A 20,021-nucleotide genomic window follows, 5' to 3' on the forward strand; every position below is an offset into this window, starting at 1 on the left:
ACATATGATGCATGCAGATTGTTGGTACCCAGGTGCATAACTTTACATTTATCTACATTAAACCTCATGTGCCAAGTGGATGCCCAAACACAGTGTGTCCAAATCGGCTTGTAATTTATGAACATCTTCCATAGACTGAACTATATTACATAGCTTGGTGTCATCTGCAAAAATAGAGAATCTCTGAATGTTATGAAGAGGACGACAGAAATAACTGAATTAAAGGGGTTTTTGCCATGAAGGACATTTATGACATATCCACAGGATATGTCATAAATGTCAGATAGATGCGGGTCCAACCTCTGGGACCCGCAGCTATCTCCAGAACAGGTGGCCCCTAAACCCCGTTCAGCCGCTGTGTGTTGCGGATGAATGAAGTGTTTTCCGACAATGAAAAACGTTATATGGTCGTGAGTTACGTAAACCGCATAATTCTCTGAGCTAAGCTGTTTCCGTAACTCCAATAGTAGTGAATGGCAGTTACAGAAGCAGCGTAGCATGCGTGCTACGCTGTTTCCGTAACTACCATTAAGTTCTATGAGAGTTACGGAAACAGCGTAGCTCAGCAAGTTATGCTGTTTACGTAACTCATGACCATATAACGTTTTTTTATGGTCGGAAATGAACCTCATTCAGCCGCAACACAGAACGGTTGAATGGGGTTTAGGGGGCCCCGTTCTGGAGATAGCTGCGGGTCCCAGAGGTTGGACCCGCATCTATCTGACATTTATGACATAGCTTGTGGATGTGTCATAAATGTCTCTCATGGGAAAACTCCTTTAAATTCTTTAAGAACTCTTGGGTATAACCCATCTGGTCCCGGAGCCTTGTGCAAATTTATTTTATTTAACTTCTCTTGGAACACATCTACCTTCAGTAAATTAATTGATGTATTAACAGCACTGACACTGCCTACATGAGCTGCTCTTTCTTCTGTTGTATATACACAGAGCTAAAGAACCCATTTAGTAACTATGCCTTCTCTTGATCCCCTGTGACCAACCTAATGCTAGATTACATTTTTTTAGAAAAGTTTTCTGGCTGTCAGTCAATTTGATAACAAAAAAATCTCTTTCTAATATATCCATCCTCTATTTGCATTAGGCTCCATGCATTTGGAACTTCATGCAGTAGCCACATGTATAGAGCCAAGGACGGATTGAATCCTGTCCTGTTAAATCAGGAAAGTCATTCCTCCACTCTAAACAGAGCATGAGCCCTTAAGGGGGTTTTACACTGAGCGATAATCATTCATCTAACGCTTGTTCCCGATAATTGCCCTGTGTAAACAGGGCAGCGATCAGCAGATGAACAAGCAAACGCTCAATAATCTGCTGATCGTATAGTTTTAAAAAAGTAAAATATTATCGTTGTCGGCAGTGCATCTCCCTATGTAAACAGGAAGACACGCTGCCGACATGATAATAATGTATGGGGACGAGCACTTGTCCCCATCCATAGCTCCGTGTGATTGGAGCAAGCGAGCGCCGATCAACGATTTCTCGTTGATCGGCGCTCGCTGCACCAGCTGAGTGTCGGCCAGTGTAAAAGGCCCCTTACTCTCAGGTTGACAATTTCTGTTAGGGAAGGGTGTGTACATGGGAGAAGATTTTATCAATGTGTTGACCACTAACAACTGCACTATCACTCAAGTGCAGAAGCCGTATATTTTGTGCCAAGTATTGAACAGGATCTGGTCATGTGAGATCAGGAACATCTTTCCCAAGGAAGACTTTTGGAAGTGTTTTCCTGATCTCATAGGACTGGATCCGATCTAATCTTTGGCATCAAATATACACTTTTGAATTATGTATTTTTGTTGGCCAGTTTCACACATAGCGTTTTCAGTTTATAGTGAAGCTTGAGAAAAAGCCTTACTCTGCTTTGTGGTGTTATTGTAGCATTTTTTTGAAATCACAGAATGCTCTAGGTATGATGTCTTTTCTGTCGTTTTGCTTTATAGGCTTCTCAATTGAACTTCAAAGACGCCAGGAAAAATACATGTACAAAATGATACAAAACAAAACCGCCGGCATAAATGCATGTAAAATACCATTAAAGGGGTTGTCCAGTCATAAGAAATCCGCTTCCCGGCAGATCAAAACAGCTAATAAGCGGGGGTGTAGGGAGTTGGAAACCCTAACGTTCAGATGTTGATGGCCTAGGATAGGATATACTGAGGATAGGCCATAAACTTCTTATGACTGGACAACCCCTTTAAAAACCCTTCAGAAGACTGGTGTTTTTTTCATGCGTTTTTGGAAACACGAAGACCCCCCCCCCCCACTATGTTTAGGAGGTCCTAGGACAGCTGCATTGATGTGATAAAGGTTTAGCTTATTAATCACAGCTATAATACTTGGCTATGGCCTTGTTCTAACACATTGCAGTTTTTGTATACTGCATATTTTTATTTTTATTGAAATCCTATAGAAAAGTAAAGTTTACAGGACATAATTTATACTGTTTTTTGTTTTAATACTGGTTTTGCCTAAAAAAAACTGTATGCAAAAACTGCACTGTAAACTTCACTGTGTAAGCTAGGCGTAGAGCAATTTATAGACAGAATTCTGTAAAGTGGAGCACATAAACATTAGTTGAGACTCAGAGAGTTTTCAGAGACATTTATCATGAGCGGTACAACTATACAAGTGTATCTCTAGGAAATTAAAAATAGTAAAGCTTAATGAAAATACTTTGTACAATATTATCAGTTAAAATTGCATTTCATTTGTTTAATTTAATTGGCTTTTATTTTATATTTTCCTTCTCTGATTCAAGTTATTTGTTGCTCGGAATCTTCTTGTGCAGTTTTTACAAAGCACTAAACCAGTCTCCAATGATAAAATCAATCTTGTTTTTTTTTTTTTTACTGTAAATGCAAGTTGTAGGCCTTATTTACACGAACGGGATAATCGTTCTTTTTTTTTTACGGCTGTCACACGGCTGCATTAAAATAAATGTACTTCTGTGGGGCTATTCAGGCGGACGTTTTTTATTAACAAGCCACGTGAACAGGCCGTTAAAAAATAGGACGTCCTATTTTTGCCCGTTTTCACGGATTCCTCAATAGCCTTAAGTCTATGAGTGTAAATAAGCCCTTACATGCATTTCGATTGTTTTTAAAAACAGGAAACAAGGGGAAAAGGATAAAGCTTCTAAAAAACAACAACACATTTTCTAAAATACTATTATCTGCAGAATATTTCCTTTATTAAACAAGAACGACCCAGAAATGTAAAAGGTAGCAAGCGGGAAATCAAATTCTCTAAGGTTTCCTGGAAACAGTCAATACACTAGCTTGTTGAGGGGATGCTCTGCTTTTGACTCATTTCTGATGCTAATGAAAGCATATTAGGGAATTGCAAATAATGCAGATTACTAAGGCTAGGGCTACACGGCAGAATTGGCCATGTCACAGGTCACGCGTCCAAAGATTGCTGTCTCGCCCTGCCTGCATCACAGGTAATAAAAGTCAAAGTGGTTGTTTTGCGACCCGCAAGTTGCTGCAACCGTGACGCCACAGTCCCAAGGACTCAAAGCTGCTGGACTTCTTGGGACTGTAGTGTCGCGGTAACTTGCAAGTTGCAAAAGTGTCAAAATTTTCTATATGGGCACCTTTTAGAACTATCTAGTTTAGCCCTTTACAAGCATTTTATAGACTATTCTGAATGTATTATAGAAGAACCTTGTAGCTCCCTCTAGTTTAACCCTTTATGAGGATCTTATAGAGGCCCTTATTTAAAGTGTGTCTGGCTTATAACAGTGGCACTTTAAAGCAAGAACATAGGCTTTGTGCCTCTTTCCTCTCAATTGTCAACCCCTGTTCTCCCATCGAATTTATAAAACGACCTATAGAAAGACGTATCACTTTAATGTACACAAGAACCAGGGATGAGTGACAAATTGTACACTGCCATGTGAGGGTAATTGCTGTATGTAAAAACTGTGACAGAGGCAAAAGAAAAGCCAAAGAAAGAAAGGATGTGGATTGGTATCCCATCGCCTTGTATCGCATAAGCCCTCTCCGTTCTGTTCAATCCTTACAGAAGTTTGTGGACCACAGTATTCATTGGTCATACAACCATAGCAAAAAGAGCAATGTTTCAAACCATAGTAACAGCAGGGTCTTACTATGGTTTGAAATGTTGCTCTTTTTTCTGCTGCTGTTTAAATAAATATTTATGGCAAATACTGTCCAATTGATTTAGCTGGTTGCTCACGCAATTGATCCCAGCGAAAGGCACTGCACAGTAGGTCAAATTCTAGCGGTGAATTTACCTGCCGCCAATAAAGGAATCGAGTTCATAGTCGTTTTTCTTTGTTCAAAACTCTGTCGCTATATAAGCAATACTTGAATTGTATTGACAAAAGTTTGAAATGACAACATTTTACCTTCCTTGTTAGAATCTATGAGGATTTGTTCATTAAATTTACCTGATTTAATCTGAAAGTATGTTAGTGCATTTTACTATATTATATATTCATAGTAGTTGTATATTAATGGATGAATGAAAGCTGCTGACGCAATATGCAAAGTTTTCGGCAATCTTTTGTTAGTGATCTAAAGGGTAGATCTAGATACTAAACTTATTTTGCTGCATGTTGGAGACCAGTTGTATTTGAAGTATTCAGATATTTGAAATTCTGATCCATTTTCCTTTGAACTACCAAATCCAATTATTAGTTGTGTTGTTTGGGTATTACACTAAAGGTAAATTAAGGCTACAAACTCTTACCAACAAATTTCTGAGGCATACAGCTCTTACGTTTGGCAACATTAATTGCAAGTCTGTCCAAAACAAGAGATCTTTCAGACCCAAGCTTAGATAGGTCTTCTGCCATTTCAGTGTGACTGGTCTCTTCTTTTATTGCTATAATAAAAGGAAATAAATGTTGTCAAAAAATACAGCTCTTAAGTAAAACACAAGTCAGTGACATGTGTGAAGTATTTGATCAGCTGCAGATAATAATTGGAGAAGGGTAATATCTATCATTAATCTGGGTTACATAATCAGCATGAACATTCTGGGCTGCAACTGGGATCAGTCTTTTTCCATTTCTAATCAAAAATATATACTAAAAAAGATGACACAAAACATGGAAACACAACAAACAGACTTTACTGTATGTTTTTAGCAATAAAGGATTGTATGCCATGGTGTTAACTACTCTATGTAAATCGTCCAGTAAGTTAATTGATACTAACACTGAAACTAGGAAACTCTACTAGACTTATAATAGTCTTCGATACTTTGAGAAATGCGTTTGCTCTATTGTGCCAAGTTTCAGTGGTATTCAGTTCAGTTCTTCTTAGAGGGTGGAAAAGAAACCGTTTTGTGTGATCTCACTCTCTTGTATCTATCATGTTACATATAACATCTTTGAATTACGTTAGTCTTTGCAGATACTAGCAGAAGTGTAAATTCTAGGCTAAAAACAGCTTTACGTATGGTGAAACACTTAAATATGCTGTATTGTTATGTTACAATTATGTGTGGCAGGCCACTGGTGACATTTGGTGGCAACACATAAGCATAGCTGGTTTATATGCATGGTTTGGAAACACTAGAGGCATCGAAATTCAAGAAGGTTTGAAAATAAGACAAAGCAGGCAAACAAGAGGCAGTGGGAAACTTACGTGGTTAGATCTGCTTGGCCGCAAATTGGTGGCGTGCTCTAATATTTAATTTACATCTTTGTCTCACGTCACAACTTGTAGGTGAGGAATTAGCGTATAGGCAACTACTGAATAACGTAGTATCAAACTAATTGCTTATATACTTGGCAAGGTCATAATAGAATTTGCAGGCAATATTGTTAAAAGCGTCATTGATTACCAAACTAGCTATTTTAACAGGGTAAAATAATATTTAAGCTGATTAAACACTGGCAAATACACAGGAGAACCTAAGTATTAAGATCTCTGTTCTGTTTGGTCATGCATGTTTGTAATAAAAGGAAAAGAACTCCACCTAGTCTAACAAAACATATCCAAATGGTCTTTTAGGATAAATTCAGACGAGCATAGCTAGCCTCTGACGTGAAAACTTCAGTTTTCCACGTCCGAGGTGCACCCGTGTGGGATGCGTTGTCACGGATTCCACCATAGACTAGAGTCTATGGAGGGATGCGTGACTCGCAGGAAAATAGGATATGTCCTTTTTTTTAATGTATCCTTCATACGCTCCGTTGAAACAACGGTCGTGTGAACGGCCTCATTGAAATACATGAGTCTGTGTGATGGCCATTGTTTTAACGGCCGTCACACGGACGATATACACGCTCGTCTGAATGAGCCCTAAGGGTGCCCGTACATACAGTTGCACATTGTAAGAATGTGCTTTACCTATACAAGTTGCTTGGCGGAAAAGCACATTGCAAAACTGAGCCGAAACATGCAGTAAAACCATGTATGCTGTGTAGGCTCATCATCACATATGCTAACAAGATCATGGTCAACAACTTTTGAGATTTAACATTGTCTGATCAGCTGTTGCCACACACTACACACTATGTAGTAATCTTCTGTAGCGACATCATGTAGTTAGCCCAGCACTACTGAGTACTATATCTGGTCTCAAATTTAACACCATGCCAAAAATTAAAGGTAATCAGCACATTTTACGCTAACCAACGTCTGGCATTGCTGGTTAGCGAAAGGGTAAAGGAAAATGTACACACCAGTGAGATGGATCATAAGGCTTGCATCAGGGTAAAAGATGGCTATTCTTCCACTGCATATCATTAGCTAGTTAGGTTGGAGTGTCCGTCAAACTAGGAATTGTCCGGCATCTAGAGCTCAAATACTTCCCTCTGCCATCAGCTCTGTTGTATGCTGATGAAGACAAGCAGAGCCATCTATCAACTGCACAGGATAGTGTGGAGAGTGTTTGGAGCAAACGCCACCCTAATAAGCATACGACACACGGCGGAATAAAAGTTATTTTTTACTCTGATGCAAGCCCTATGATCCACCTCACTGGTATGTACATCTTCCTTTTCCCTATGGCTAAATAGCGGTGCCAGACGTTTGTTAGCCTAAAACATACATGCAGACTCCCTTTTAAGCATTTCTGTTTTTTTAAAGGTAAATTTTAAGAAGACCTCACAAAAAAACACACAGGTACATAAAAGATAAACGTACAGTTAATTGGTGTAAAGAGTATTACAAGGTACCCAGGTACATGAGGCCAATGTTTGTTTGTAACAGACAAAATATATGGATATACAGAATCTTGAAGTGACATACACTACCGTTCAAAAGTTTAGAGTCACTTAGAAATTTCCTTATTTTTGAAAGAAAAGCACAGTTTTTTTCAATGAAGATAACATTAAATTAATCAGAAATACACTCTATACATTGTTAATGTGCTAGATGACTATTCTAGCTGCAAACGTCTGGTTTTTAATGCATTATCTACATAGGTGTATAGAGGCCCATTTCCAGCAACCATCACTCCAGTGTTCTAATGGTACATTGTGTTTGCTAACTTCGTTAGAAGGCTAATGGATCATTAGAAAACACTTGAAAACCCTTGTGCAATTATATTAGCACCGCTGTAAACAGTTTTGCTGTTTAGAGGAGCTATAAAACTGACCTTCCTTTGAGCTAGTTGAGAATCTGGAGCATTACATTTGTGGGTTCGATTAAACTCTCAAAATGGCTAGAAAAAGAGAGCTTTCATGTCAAACTCGACAGTCTATTCTTGTTCTTAGAAATGAAGGCTATTCCATGCGAGAAATTGCCAAGAAACTGAAGATTTCCAAAACGGTGTGTACTACTCCCTTCAGAGGACAGCACAAACAGGCTCTAACCAGAGTAGAAAGAGAAGTGGGAGGCCCCGCTGCACAACTGAGCATTAGAGTACATTAGAATCTCTAGTTTGAGAAATAGACGCCTCACAGGTCCTCAACTGGCAGCTTCATTAAATAGTACCCGCAAAACGCCAGTGTCAACGTCTACAGTGAAGCGGCGATTCCGGGATGCTGGCCTTCAGGGCAGAGTGGCAATGAAAAAGCCATATCTGAGACTAGCTAATAAAAGGAAAAGATTAATATGGGCAAAAGCTCACAGACATTGGACAGAGGAAGATTGGAAAAAAGTGTTATGGACAGACGAATCGAAGTTTGAGGTGTTTGGATCACACAGAAGAACATTTGTGAGACGCAGAACAACTGAAAAGATGCTGAAGAGTGCCTGATGCCATCTGTCAAGCATGGTGTAAAGGATCTGCCAGACACAGCTGTGTCGACGCCCGTGGTTTATCAGTCTGCACCTGCTCCTAGGTCTGATAGAGTGACTCGATCTGCTACCACTCAGGCTGGTAGGCTCAGGAGTGAGAGAACCTATCACAGCCTGGCCAGACGGTTCTAGCTCCCGCCCTCGGTCTATTTATACCTTCATTTCCTGCTTGTCTTTGCCTGTGATTCTATCCTGTTTCCTGGCTCTGCTGCTCCTGCTATTATTATTGACCTTGCTTCATTTTGACCCCGGCTTTACTGACTACGCTCCTGCTCTGCGTTTGGTACCTCATTCACTCCTGGTTTGACTCGGCTCATTCTCTACGCTTGTTGCTCACGGTGTTGCCATGGGCAACTGCCCTATTTCCCTTAGCTTCTGTGTACCCTTGTCTTTTTGTCTGTCGTGCACATATTGAGCCTAGGGACCGTCGCCCAGTTGTACGCCGTCGCCTAGGACGGGCCGTGCAAGTAGGCAGGGACTGAGTGGCGGGTAGATTAGGGCTCACCTGTCTGTCTCCCTACCCCGTCATTACACATGGTGGAGGTAATGTGATGGTCTGGGGTTGCTTTGGTGCTGGTAAAGTGGGAGATTTGTACAAGGTAAAAGGGATTTTGAATAAGGAAGGCTATCACTCCATTTTGCAACGCCATGCCATACCCTGTGGACAGCGCTTGATTGGAGCCAATTTCATCCTACAACAGGACAATGACCCAAAGCACACCTCCAAATTATGCAAGAACTATTTAGGGAAGAAGCAGGCAGCTGGTATTCTATCTGTAATGGAGTGGCCAGCGCAGTCACCAGATCTCAACCCCATAGAGCTGTTGTGGGAGCAGCTTGACCGTATGGTACGCAAGAAGTGCCCATCAAGCCAATCCAACTTGTGGGAGGGCCTTCTGGAAGCATGGGGTGAAATTTCTCCCAATTACCTCAGCAAATTAACAGCTAGAATGGCAAAGGTCTGCAATGCTGTAATTGCTGCAAATGGAGCATTCTTTGACAAAAGCAAAGTTTGAAGGAGAAAATTATTATTTCAAATAAAAATCATTATTTCTAACCTTGTCAATGTCTTGACTATATTTTCTAGTAATTTTGCAACTCATTTGATAAATATAAGTGTGAGTTTTCTTGGAAAACACAAAATTGTCTGGGTGACCCCAAACTTTTGAACGGTAGTGTATATAATACATGAAACAACAAAAAACCTAAAATACAGCTTTTCAATACAGAAAGGAAAAGAAATAGGAATAATGCAGTCTAAAACAAATTCCCGATGGAGGATGAAGAGGACCAGAGGACACAGAGGCAGTCCTTGGCAAGGAGAGCAATAGCAAGCCTACCAGAACCTAATGGTTAGTATGCGGGTTAGCTAACCCATGTTGCCATATTTTCATAAACTTATCCAGGCAGCCTTCATATGTAAGCTTAAAAAAAGGGAGATTACTATTAAAGGGGTTGTCCAGGCACAGACAACTGATGACCTATCCACAGGATAGGTCATCAGTATATGATCTGTGGGGGTCCGACACCCAGATCCCGCACCGTTTAGCTGCTCCGACTGCCTCCGGGCGCCAGATGTTATGAAAGGTATGCAGTATTCATAGCCGGAAGCAGATGACGCTGTGCTGCAGAACAGCAACTCTGCTCCTATTCACTTGAATAGGAGCAGAGCTGTAGTACTGTAGCTCGGCCGGTATTCTGCGACCGGAGCCATCTGCTTCCGGCATGGACATCCGGTGCCCAAAGGCAGCCGGAGAAACTAATCGGTGCGGGGTCCGGGTGCTATTTTGCCCTCCACAACGACATCACCCAAAGTCAGAACACCCAGAGATGCAGACTCCTCAGGGTCTGGAAGTCTTGGTATATGGGGTAGAAGTGCATGACCCAGGGATGTCACCGATGACCAGGCCATCTCTTCACCATGGAATAACAGCGAGGCGCTCTGCCAGATCTTTAGAGTAGTGTTTATTGGAGTTGAGAGGGAATGACCTGACAGGGGGGCCAACCCATACAGTGAGTTCACAAGGGGCCTATAAGAGCCCAGTAGTAAGGCCTCAAGATCTAGACAGGGATTGGTATGTCTATGAGTAGACCACCACCATGCATAAACCAATTGGCTTGCTAGGAAGTATAGGTAAAGATTTGGGAGGGTCAAGCCTCCTTTACCCACTGGTAGTTGTAGACAGTGTTCCCTATAAGGTGCGCAGCAGCGCACCTTCCACAGTCCACCCTCTCAGTAAAGTTTAAAGCCTGTGCACTGTCACGGGCGGCGGGCGGATGCAGTGGCATCGCTAGCACTGGAGGGGGCTCCGGTGCTAGCGACAGCCACATTCACTTGTATGTGCGTCCTCAGGACGCACATTCAAATTAATACTATAGGCTCAGTGGCGTAACTATAGGGGTCGCAGTGGTAGCAATTGCGCCCGGGCCCCAAAGCCAGAGGGCCCGCGGCCCCCCGCACCACAACACTGAAAAGTTACTATAGTAACTGGGACCTATGTAATAAACTACTTGGGCCCCTGTTACTATAGTAACTGACAGTACTTACCCTCCCTCTTTCCGGAGCGCAGTGGAGGTTCTAACGTCACAGCACTGTGCGCAGCACATGACATCATGACGCTATGCGCTGCAGACAACATCCCACACTGGATGAAGTGAGGACCACCGCTGCGGCCAAAAAGGAGGGTAAGTTTAATACCACTGTCTTGCTGAAGCTGATGGGTTGGGGTCCGACTCCCGAGACTCCCGCCAATCAGCTGTTTTGAAGGGGGTGCAGAGCGCGTACGAGCACTACTTCCCCTTCATTTCGGTCACTTTTTCACACTGAATCGCCGACCCGACGTGTCAGCGATTCACAGTGTGAGCAAGTGAGGGAAATAAAGGGGAAGCAGCGCTCGTACGAGCTCTGCACCCCCTTCAAAACAGCTGATTGGCGGGGATCCCGGGAGTCATACCCCGACCCATCAGATATTGATGGCCTATCCTGAGGATAGGCCATCAATGTTTAGGGACTGGACAACCCCTTTAACGTGTATTAGGCTTAGATACAGGGCCCCAGCAGACAGTAATCTTATACTGTATAAGACTAACTTAGGCTTAGATACAGGGTCCAACAAACAGTATCACACATGCACATGGGCCCTGTATCTAAGGCCCTGTTCACATCACCGCTGCCCTTCCGTTGAGGGGTTCCGTCGAGTTAACCCCTCAACGTAAAGGTTCCTTAGCTTCCATTTTCATCACCACAATGGTGATGGAAACTTTGCTATTGGTTTCCGTTTGTCAACATTATGAATGGGTTCCGTTGTTTTGGCGGAATCAATAGCGCAGTCGACAATGCAAAACAACGGAACCCTGCCACAGCGGTGACAAACGGAAACCTTTAGCAACGTTTCCGTCACCATTGAGATCAGTGGTGAGGGAAACCGAAGCAGAGGTTTCAGTTTGCCTTTCTGTTGAGGGGTTAACCCGACGGAACCCTTCAACGGAGGGGCTGCGGTGATGTGAACAGGCCCTTACTAATTTTTTTATTTTGTCTTTTTTTACAGGTTTGGTCGTTGGACTACATCGTATTCGAGGACTACTTCGATGAACGCTTTTTTATTCTCAATAAAATGGTTAATGAGGGTTGTGTTTTTTATTTGTTATTTTAATAAATCTATTTTTTCTGTGTCTCTGTATTTTTTTTAAACTTTATCGCTACCAACTTACTAATGGCCGCTGACGGATTTACAGCGTCCATTACCAAGGCGGGGCTTAGTGTTAGCCGGTGAAAAGGCCAACACTGACCCCCATTATTACCCCGGTACCCACCGCTACCAGGGGTGCCAGGAAGAGCTGGGTACGATGCAGTACCCGGCCGTCTGTAGTGATGGCCGGGCATTGGGGCGGCCGCAGGCTGGTATAATTAGGCTGGGAAAGGCCAAAAACAGGGGCCCTTCCCACCCTGGTAATGCTGGACTGCTGCTGCGTTGCATCTGGCTGGTTATGAAAAATAGGGGGACACCACGTCATTTTTTTTATAAATAATTGGACAGCACGATGTGGGGTTCCCCCATTTTTATAACCAGCCAGATACAACACAGCAGCAGCATGCAGCATTACCAGGGTGGGAAGGGCCACTGATTTTGGGCTTTCCCAGCTTAATAATACAAGCCTGCGGCCGCCCCGATGCCCCTCCGTCACTACAGATGGTCGGGTACTGGATCGTACCCGGCTCTTCCCGGTACCCCTGGTGGCGGTGGGTACCAGGGTAATAATGGGGGTTAGTGTTAGCCTCTTCATGTCTAACATTAAGCCCTGTCTTAGTCAGGCCTGATTTACACGAGCGTGTGCGTTTTGCGCACGCAAAAAACGCGGCGTTTTGCGTGCGCAAAATGCACTTAACAGCTGCGTGTGTCATCAGTGTATGATGCGCGGCTGCATGATTTTCGCGCAGCCGCCATCATTATGACACTCCATTTTGATGTTTGTAAACAGAAAAGCACATGGTGCTTTTCTGTTTACATTCAGAGTTTGACAGCTGATGCGCGAATCACGCAGTTCGCACGGAAGTGCTTCCGTGTGACCTGCGTGGTTTTCACGCACCCATTGACTTCAATAGGTGCGTGATGCGCAAACAGCGCACAAAGAAAGGACATGTCGTGAGTTTTACACAATGCACTCACGCTGTCTGCACTGCCCCATAGGCTAATATAGGTGCGTACGACACGCGTGAGAAGCACGCGCGTATATTACGCTCGTATAAATGATGCCTCATGGACATTGTCAATCAGCCAGCAGTCATTACTAAGGTGGTAGTAATAGGTTTAAAAAAAGACATAGATAAAATATTTTATTGAAATAAAAATCCCACACACAACCCTCGTTATCCATTTTATTGAGAATTAAAAAAAACGCAGTTATTGAAGTAGTCCTCGAATCTGAAGTGGTCCAACAACTGAACTTCGAAAAAAACATAAAAATAATTAGTAACACATAAAAAAGGAAAATAATTCTTATACTTACCTTTCCTGGGTCCAGCGCTGGAGCTGCAATGTCAGCGAGCTGGGCCCTATAGCTAATCCTATCATGTGTGATATTGTCTGCTGGGCCACTCTATCTAATCCTATAATGTGTGGATAACCAACATGTACACGAGCAGTATTAGTGTGAACTCCAAGAATATATGTCTTTATGTGTCTATAAGCATCAACGTAACACAAATAGCTATAACTATGGAATGAGGAGAACACACATATAACACATATAACCCAATATGACCTGGTACTCTGACCATAGCATTACTAAGAAACCTATAGAGAAAAGAGGTCAAGTACGCTCAAGATAATATGTGATAGAAAAACTTCTTTATTAGCAGAAACACAGAAACAAGACAATTAAAACATGAGCATGTATTTGCCTTACTATACTACTGTGTGCTACCAATTATACTTACGGTTTACATTTTTCAGCACCAGTGTATGGTGTATCTTATATGTGAATTACTCCATTCATATTTATTGTTATCACATTTCTATTTACACTGTTCATAACTCCTACATACCAAGCAATGGTGGTTCCAACCTAAAAATTGCTTCCTATACCATTTATTTATGTGTTGTTACATATAGCCACATGCATTTAAGACTGTTTCTTCAACAACAGTATTGATCCCGGATTCTTGCTATTGATTCTTTACATTATGTTCTACCACTAATATATGTACACCACATGGGCTGACGCCAACTTTACACTGTATGACTCATGTTTTAATGGTCTTGTTTCTGTGTTTCTGCTAATAAAGAAGTTTTTCTTTCACATATTATCTTGAGCGTACTTGACCTCTTTTCTCTATAGGTTTCTCCTATAATGTGTGATACGGTCTGCTGGGCCCTATATCTAATCCTATCATGTGTGATACTGTCTGCTGAGCCACTGTATCTAATCCTTCCATGCGAGATACAGTCTGCTGGGCCCTATATTTAATCCTATCGTGTGTGATACAGTCTGCTGGGCCCTATATCTAATCCTATCATGTGTGATACAGTCTAATGAGCTGCTGTATCTAATCCTATCCACAGTTCAAAAGCAAATGAACACAGCACTTCAACATACCTATATATTAGGCCATGTGCTTGCTACCAGAGGATGAATCAGTTCCCCAAATTGAATGTAGAAAAACCATAGAGCAAAGTAACGGCACCAGGACTTCAGAATAGATGAAATAGGGTGGATTTATTCACCTCAAGTGAGCGACGTTTCAGTTCGTCACAGAAGTAGCTTGAGAAAGGTGACGAACCGAAACGTCACTCACTTGAGGTGAATACATCCACCCTATTTCATCTATTCTGAAGTCCTGGTGCCGTTACTTTGCTCTATGGTTTTTCTATATATATATTGTGAGACAGTGACAGGTAAAGTCATTGAGGGAAGGTATATTTCTCCTAGAATCCTGTCATATGTATCCTAGGCTCCAGGGAATGAGTAGTTCTTGCAATAGAAAGCTCTAGTTTTCCAATCTCGGCTTAAAGGGAATGTGTTGCCAGCAAAACATGTTTTGTTTTTTTTTAATTAAACATTTAGTGTGTAGGTGATTAAACATTGTTCAAATTTTTTTTATTTTTTTCACGAGTCAGGAAATATTATAAATTAGATTCTAATTTATAATATTTCCCATTGCTGGTCACTAGATGGAGCTATTCCCAAAATTGCAGCATTGCATGTGGTAAAGCAACCACATTGTTTTTTGCTGCAAAATTGGGAAAAAAAGCACTCGCTCTAGTGAGCTCTGAGAATCCCCCCCTCCTTTATCCTGGCTAGTGCCGGGATAAACGAGGGGTTTGAACGGTCTAACCTCCTACACTGTGTGTCGCCATTTTTTGAGCTAACACACAGTGTAGTAGGTTTACATACAGTAGTAAACACACACAAACACGAACATACATAGAAATCTCTTACCTGCTCCTGCCGCCGCGGCTCCCTCCGGCCCGTCCGCTCCGTCTGCTGCCGCTGGTCCAAGTGCACAAGTCCGGAAGCCGCGACCGGAAGTAGTAATCTTACTGTCCGGCCGCGACTTCCGGTCCACAGGAAAATGGCGCCGGGCGGCGCGCATTTCAAATTGGACTGTGTGGGAGCGGCGCATGCGCAGTTCCCACACAGACGGCGTACACAGAAGTGGATGGGACGGGACCCGTTCGCAGTCCCTATGGGACTGTGGCTGCCGTATTCCATGTCTGTATGTGTCGTTAATCGACACATACAGAAATGGAAAAAAAAATGGCAGCCCCCATAGGGAAGAAAAAGTGTAAAAATAAGAAAAAGTAAAACACAAACACACAAATAAATATAAACGTTTTTAATAAAGCACTAACATCTTTAACATATTAAAAAAAAAATTGTGATGACACTGTTCCTTTAAGGAAAAGCTGAAAAAAAGAGTTGGATTGGAGAAGAGCAGGGCGGGTTCCCCAATCCCTAGTCCATCTCTGTTTGTAGGACAAGGCTGCTGCTCAATTAGCTGCACCTGTACCCTGTGTATAAAAAGGTGCAGACACAGTGTGTGGGAGTCTCACCCCTGACTCAGACTGGAGACTACTAAGTCTGGAGTAGCCTGTATTCTATGTGAGTAAAGACCTGTGTTACTTTGTGTCCAGTGCCTGGTAGGAAGGCACTCGGTATAGTTAGATAAATATCTTGTTTAGTTAGTGCTCAGACGAGCAGGATTTATTTTGTATTTTGCCTTGTTGTACAAGAGGCTGTTTCTTTGACAAGAATAAAAACACAGGCAAAGCGCTGTTATGACTTTTAATGCACGGTGTCCCTGTCTCTGGCTACAAAGAAACCGCTGTACCAACCTCTCCTGATGCTAAACCCTCACAATATATACACACACATATACATACACACACACATTTTGTTGGGGGGGCACATATGTATTGGGGCTATTCCCCCTGATGTTTTAAGTCCTTAATGACAACCCTGGCTGCTAGTGCTGCATTGTTGGATCACTTAGGAGACCCAGCGATGCAGCTGAAAGCTGCGGGCCATCGGCCATGAGAAGTTTGGGGGGGGGGGGGCCAAAAGAAGAACCTTTGCATCGGAACCCATAAGCCTTTAGCTACGCCCCTTTATAGGCTGCAGGCCACGTTAAGGCTGCAGCCTATAAGTCTGGGGTCTGTGTGGCAGTATCTACAGGGGGGTCTGTGTGGCGCTATCTACAGGGGGGTCTGTGTGGCGCTATCTACAGGGGGGTCTGTGTGGCGCTATCTACAGGGGGTCTGTGTGGCGCTATCTACAGGGGGTCTGTGTGTCACGATCTACAGGGGGTCTGTGTGTCACGATCTACAGGGGGTCTGTGTGGCGCTATCTACAGAGTGGATGTGTGTCGCGCTATCTACAGGGGGGATGTGTGTGGCGCTATCTACAAGTGAAAAACAAATGCTAGAGGCAAGGAAGCCTTGTTTCCCAGCTACCATTCGATTGATTAAATTTTTTTAAAATTTTTAAATTATAATCTTTATTATGCTATTGTAGCAAACAGACATACAGACAAACCAACATGAATAGTTAAAATTTCCAATGCATGGATAGGGGCAGTGGCCGTTAGTGGCTGTAACAATGTAAACGTGTTCCTGCCGTCTGTGACTGCAGACAGGCAGATTCAGGAGGTCACCGATGTAGCAGAGAACTCCTAAGTAGTTAGATTGTTAAATTATAAACTGGAGATGCCCTAATACCAGCATGTGTTAAAATTAGAAAGAGAGCCCCCCCGACATGTTTCGCTACGTATGTAGCGTCCTCAGGGGTTCATGGATTTTAACTATTCATGTTGGTTTGTCTGTATGTCTGTTTGCTACAATAGCATAATAAAGATTATAATTTAAAAATTTAAAAAAAATTTAATCAATCGAATGGTAGCTGGGAAACAAGGCTTCCTTGCCTCTGGCATTTGTTTTTCAATTGTTGTATTAGGCCTGCCAACTACCAAGGGTCCTAACTCCTTCTATTTTGCGCTATCTACAAGGAGTCTGTGAGGCACTATCTAAAGGGGGTTTTATGTGTGACGCTATCTACAAGGACAGTGGTGTAATGAGGGATTATTTCATTGATGCCTATAATTGGTGTTTATAACGGTCTATTTTACAGGTGTACTTGTAATATTATAGTATTTAAAAAGCAATTAAAACAAATTTAAATACGTTTTCATATTCTCTTATTTAGTCGCTATATTAGCGTTTACTGGGGGTATTACTTTTGGTCATCAGATCTCCCACCATTGATGGAGACTTGTCCTGCTCCCTAACTGCCCCGCTCAGGAGCTGCCGAGACTTAGAGGGAACATTGGTTGTAGAGTACCAAATGCAAGTCGTGCATACCCTCCTGGCCAAATAAAGGATCTAGTTTCCCTATCCACAATGGAGTACAATGAGAGAGGCAACCATACAGGAGAATTGTGAAAGAGGTGAAGAAATCTGGGGAGATCTGGTAAAGAGATTAATACGACCCGTCACTGTAAGAGGGGGGTGTTTCCATCTATCAAAATCGGTTTTAAATCTCTGCGATCAGGGTGTTATATTGTCAGGTATAAAGCTATTCCATCATTGTTCACCACAACATCCATATAGCTAAGTTTATCCGCCCACTGTAAAGGGGGGGGGGGGTACTTCCATACATTTGGCCGCAGAAGACCAGGGACTTGGACCAGTTAAATCGCAGGCCCTAAAATGAAGCAAAGTAGTTAAATAGACCCAATACTGACCATAGGGAAGCGCCAGCGCCATTAAGGAATAGAAGGGTGTCATCAGCATACATAGAAACACGCATCTCTTTTTCTCCCACCATGAAGCCCTTTATATCAGGTGAATGACGTATGGCTGTTGTTAGCAGTTCTATGGCGCCCGTGCATAAAGGGATGGCGAGAGGGGACAACCCTGTCTAGTCCCCAGAGAAAAGTCCACATCTATGTGAGGAGATAGCCCGTATAACAACTCCTCTAGTATAGGCCTTAAGAGCATGCAAAGTCATCCCATGAGCTGCAATTTCTTCATTAGATTCTCAAAAGGCAGGCATTTCAATCTCTAAGGAGTCTGCGATATCTTTACAAGATAGTCACAGGGTGTTCAGCCTCCATATCCGTCACTTTGCAAGCTCAGAAAATCCCAGAGTAAGCAGTAAGGGGGAATGGTTTAAGCATTTCTATACCATTGGAATTACTGGGTTAAAACTGTATAACGAAAAAGATGCTTTTGTGAGCATGATTCTTCTGAACTAACAAATGGCTGTAGCGCTAAACGGCCATAATGTATGTGGACAAATTGAAAGTTTACATTGACACTCAATCTTAATTACCTCAAAAGCAGGAGAAGACCGTTTGTGAAATACTTCAGGATGGGACCTTCCACATTAGTTGTCCCTTCTAGAACCATGGGTATACTACACCATATGTGCAACCTGTGAAGTTGCATAGGCTTACTAGAAAATAAGGCCAACTATCACCTTAAAAGCAACTTTCTACTGTCTATTAGATTGCATGTGAGGGAATGAGCTCATAAATATGATAGATCACAATTACTAGAGACCTGTGGGGGGAGTTCATTGATGAGCTATCGGAAAACAAGAAGCCCATATAATGTATTATATGAGGTCCTCTTACTGTTCAAGTCTACACACTTCACAGTAGGGAACTAACACAATGTTAGATTACATCACAAATCAGCACTCGGGGACTGTGCAACAGGACTGATGGTCTCCATAGGGCTTCACTAGTTGGAGAATGTTATTATGCATTAGAATAATTATAGGTAGTTTCACTAAAAAGAATAGCAATATTTTAACTTTTCAGGTGACTTATCAGAATAATCTGTGTGTACATGAGGAATAACCCTATTTCTGGCCATTATATGACTTGCATTCTTAATATTTTTAGCACTTTTCTACTCTGCAGGCTCTATCTCTACAGCAGTACAGAGTAGTGTAGCTGAGGATCCAGCACTGGGGTGACATATAACTCTTACTAGCAGCTGCAGCATGTCCTCCTCCTGCTCCCACCTCTTCTCTGCACAGACTTTTATGGGCATCATCTGTGTCTCTCTTAGGCCTTATTCACACGAACGTGTGCGTTTTGCGCGGGGAAAAAAATGCTGCGTTTTTTGCACGTTGCAGCTGCGCGTGTCATTAGTATGTGCTGCATGCCTGCATGATTTTCACACATATGCCATGCTTATGACATGCGGTTTTGACGTTTAGAAAAAGAAATGAAGGAAGTGCTTTTATTTTTTCCTTCATTTCTTTATCTACTGTTGCATGAATCATGCGCGTCACACAGAAGTGCTTCCATGTGCCGTGCGCGATTTTCACGTACTCATTGACTTCAATGGGCGCGTGATGCGCAAAAAACGGCCAAGTTTAGGACATGTCGTGAGTTTTACGCAGCAGCCTGAAAATCACGGACTGTCTGAACGGCCCCATTCACTAACATAGGTCCGTGCGACACGCATGAATATCACGGACGCAATACTTGTTCGTGTGAATAAGGCTTTATTTTGCTACTGCTCCCCTTCCTTCCCTATATCCTTAATGTGCAGCAGCTTCTGTTTTTCACTTTGCACCTGCTCCCCCTCTCCTCTCCATAGCCTCCAGTGGGCAGCAGCTTATGTATCTTTGTCTCTGATCCCCCCTCTCCATAGACTTCTATGGGCAGACTGTTAAGAGATATACCTCCACTTCCTGCCCTCCATCTCCTCTGCTCTGTAACTAGAGATGGATTTTGTTTGACAACGGGGTGGACAGCATATTA

General features: G+C 42.6%; 1 protein-coding gene across 4 annotated transcripts in view; it reads right to left on the reverse strand.

The window, feature by feature from the left end:
- The window catches only part of IKZF1 (IKAROS family zinc finger 1), a 232,159-nt gene that overhangs the window by 4,947 nt on the left and 207,191 nt on the right, over positions 1-20,021 (reverse strand). For all 4 annotated transcript variants that reach the window (XM_075826995.1, XM_075826998.1, XM_075826994.1 and 1 more), the window contains one exon: positions 4,740-4,874. In XM_075826995.1, the coding sequence (XP_075683110.1) occupies positions 4,740-4,874 (135 nt within the window). The remainder of the gene's footprint in view (positions 1-4,739; positions 4,875-20,021) is intronic.

This window comes from Rhinoderma darwinii, chromosome 5 (genome assembly GCF_050947455.1).
Source record: "Rhinoderma darwinii isolate aRhiDar2 chromosome 5, aRhiDar2.hap1, whole genome shotgun sequence".
In the NCBI taxonomy this organism is placed as follows: Eukaryota; Metazoa; Chordata; class Amphibia; order Anura; family Rhinodermatidae; genus Rhinoderma; species Rhinoderma darwinii.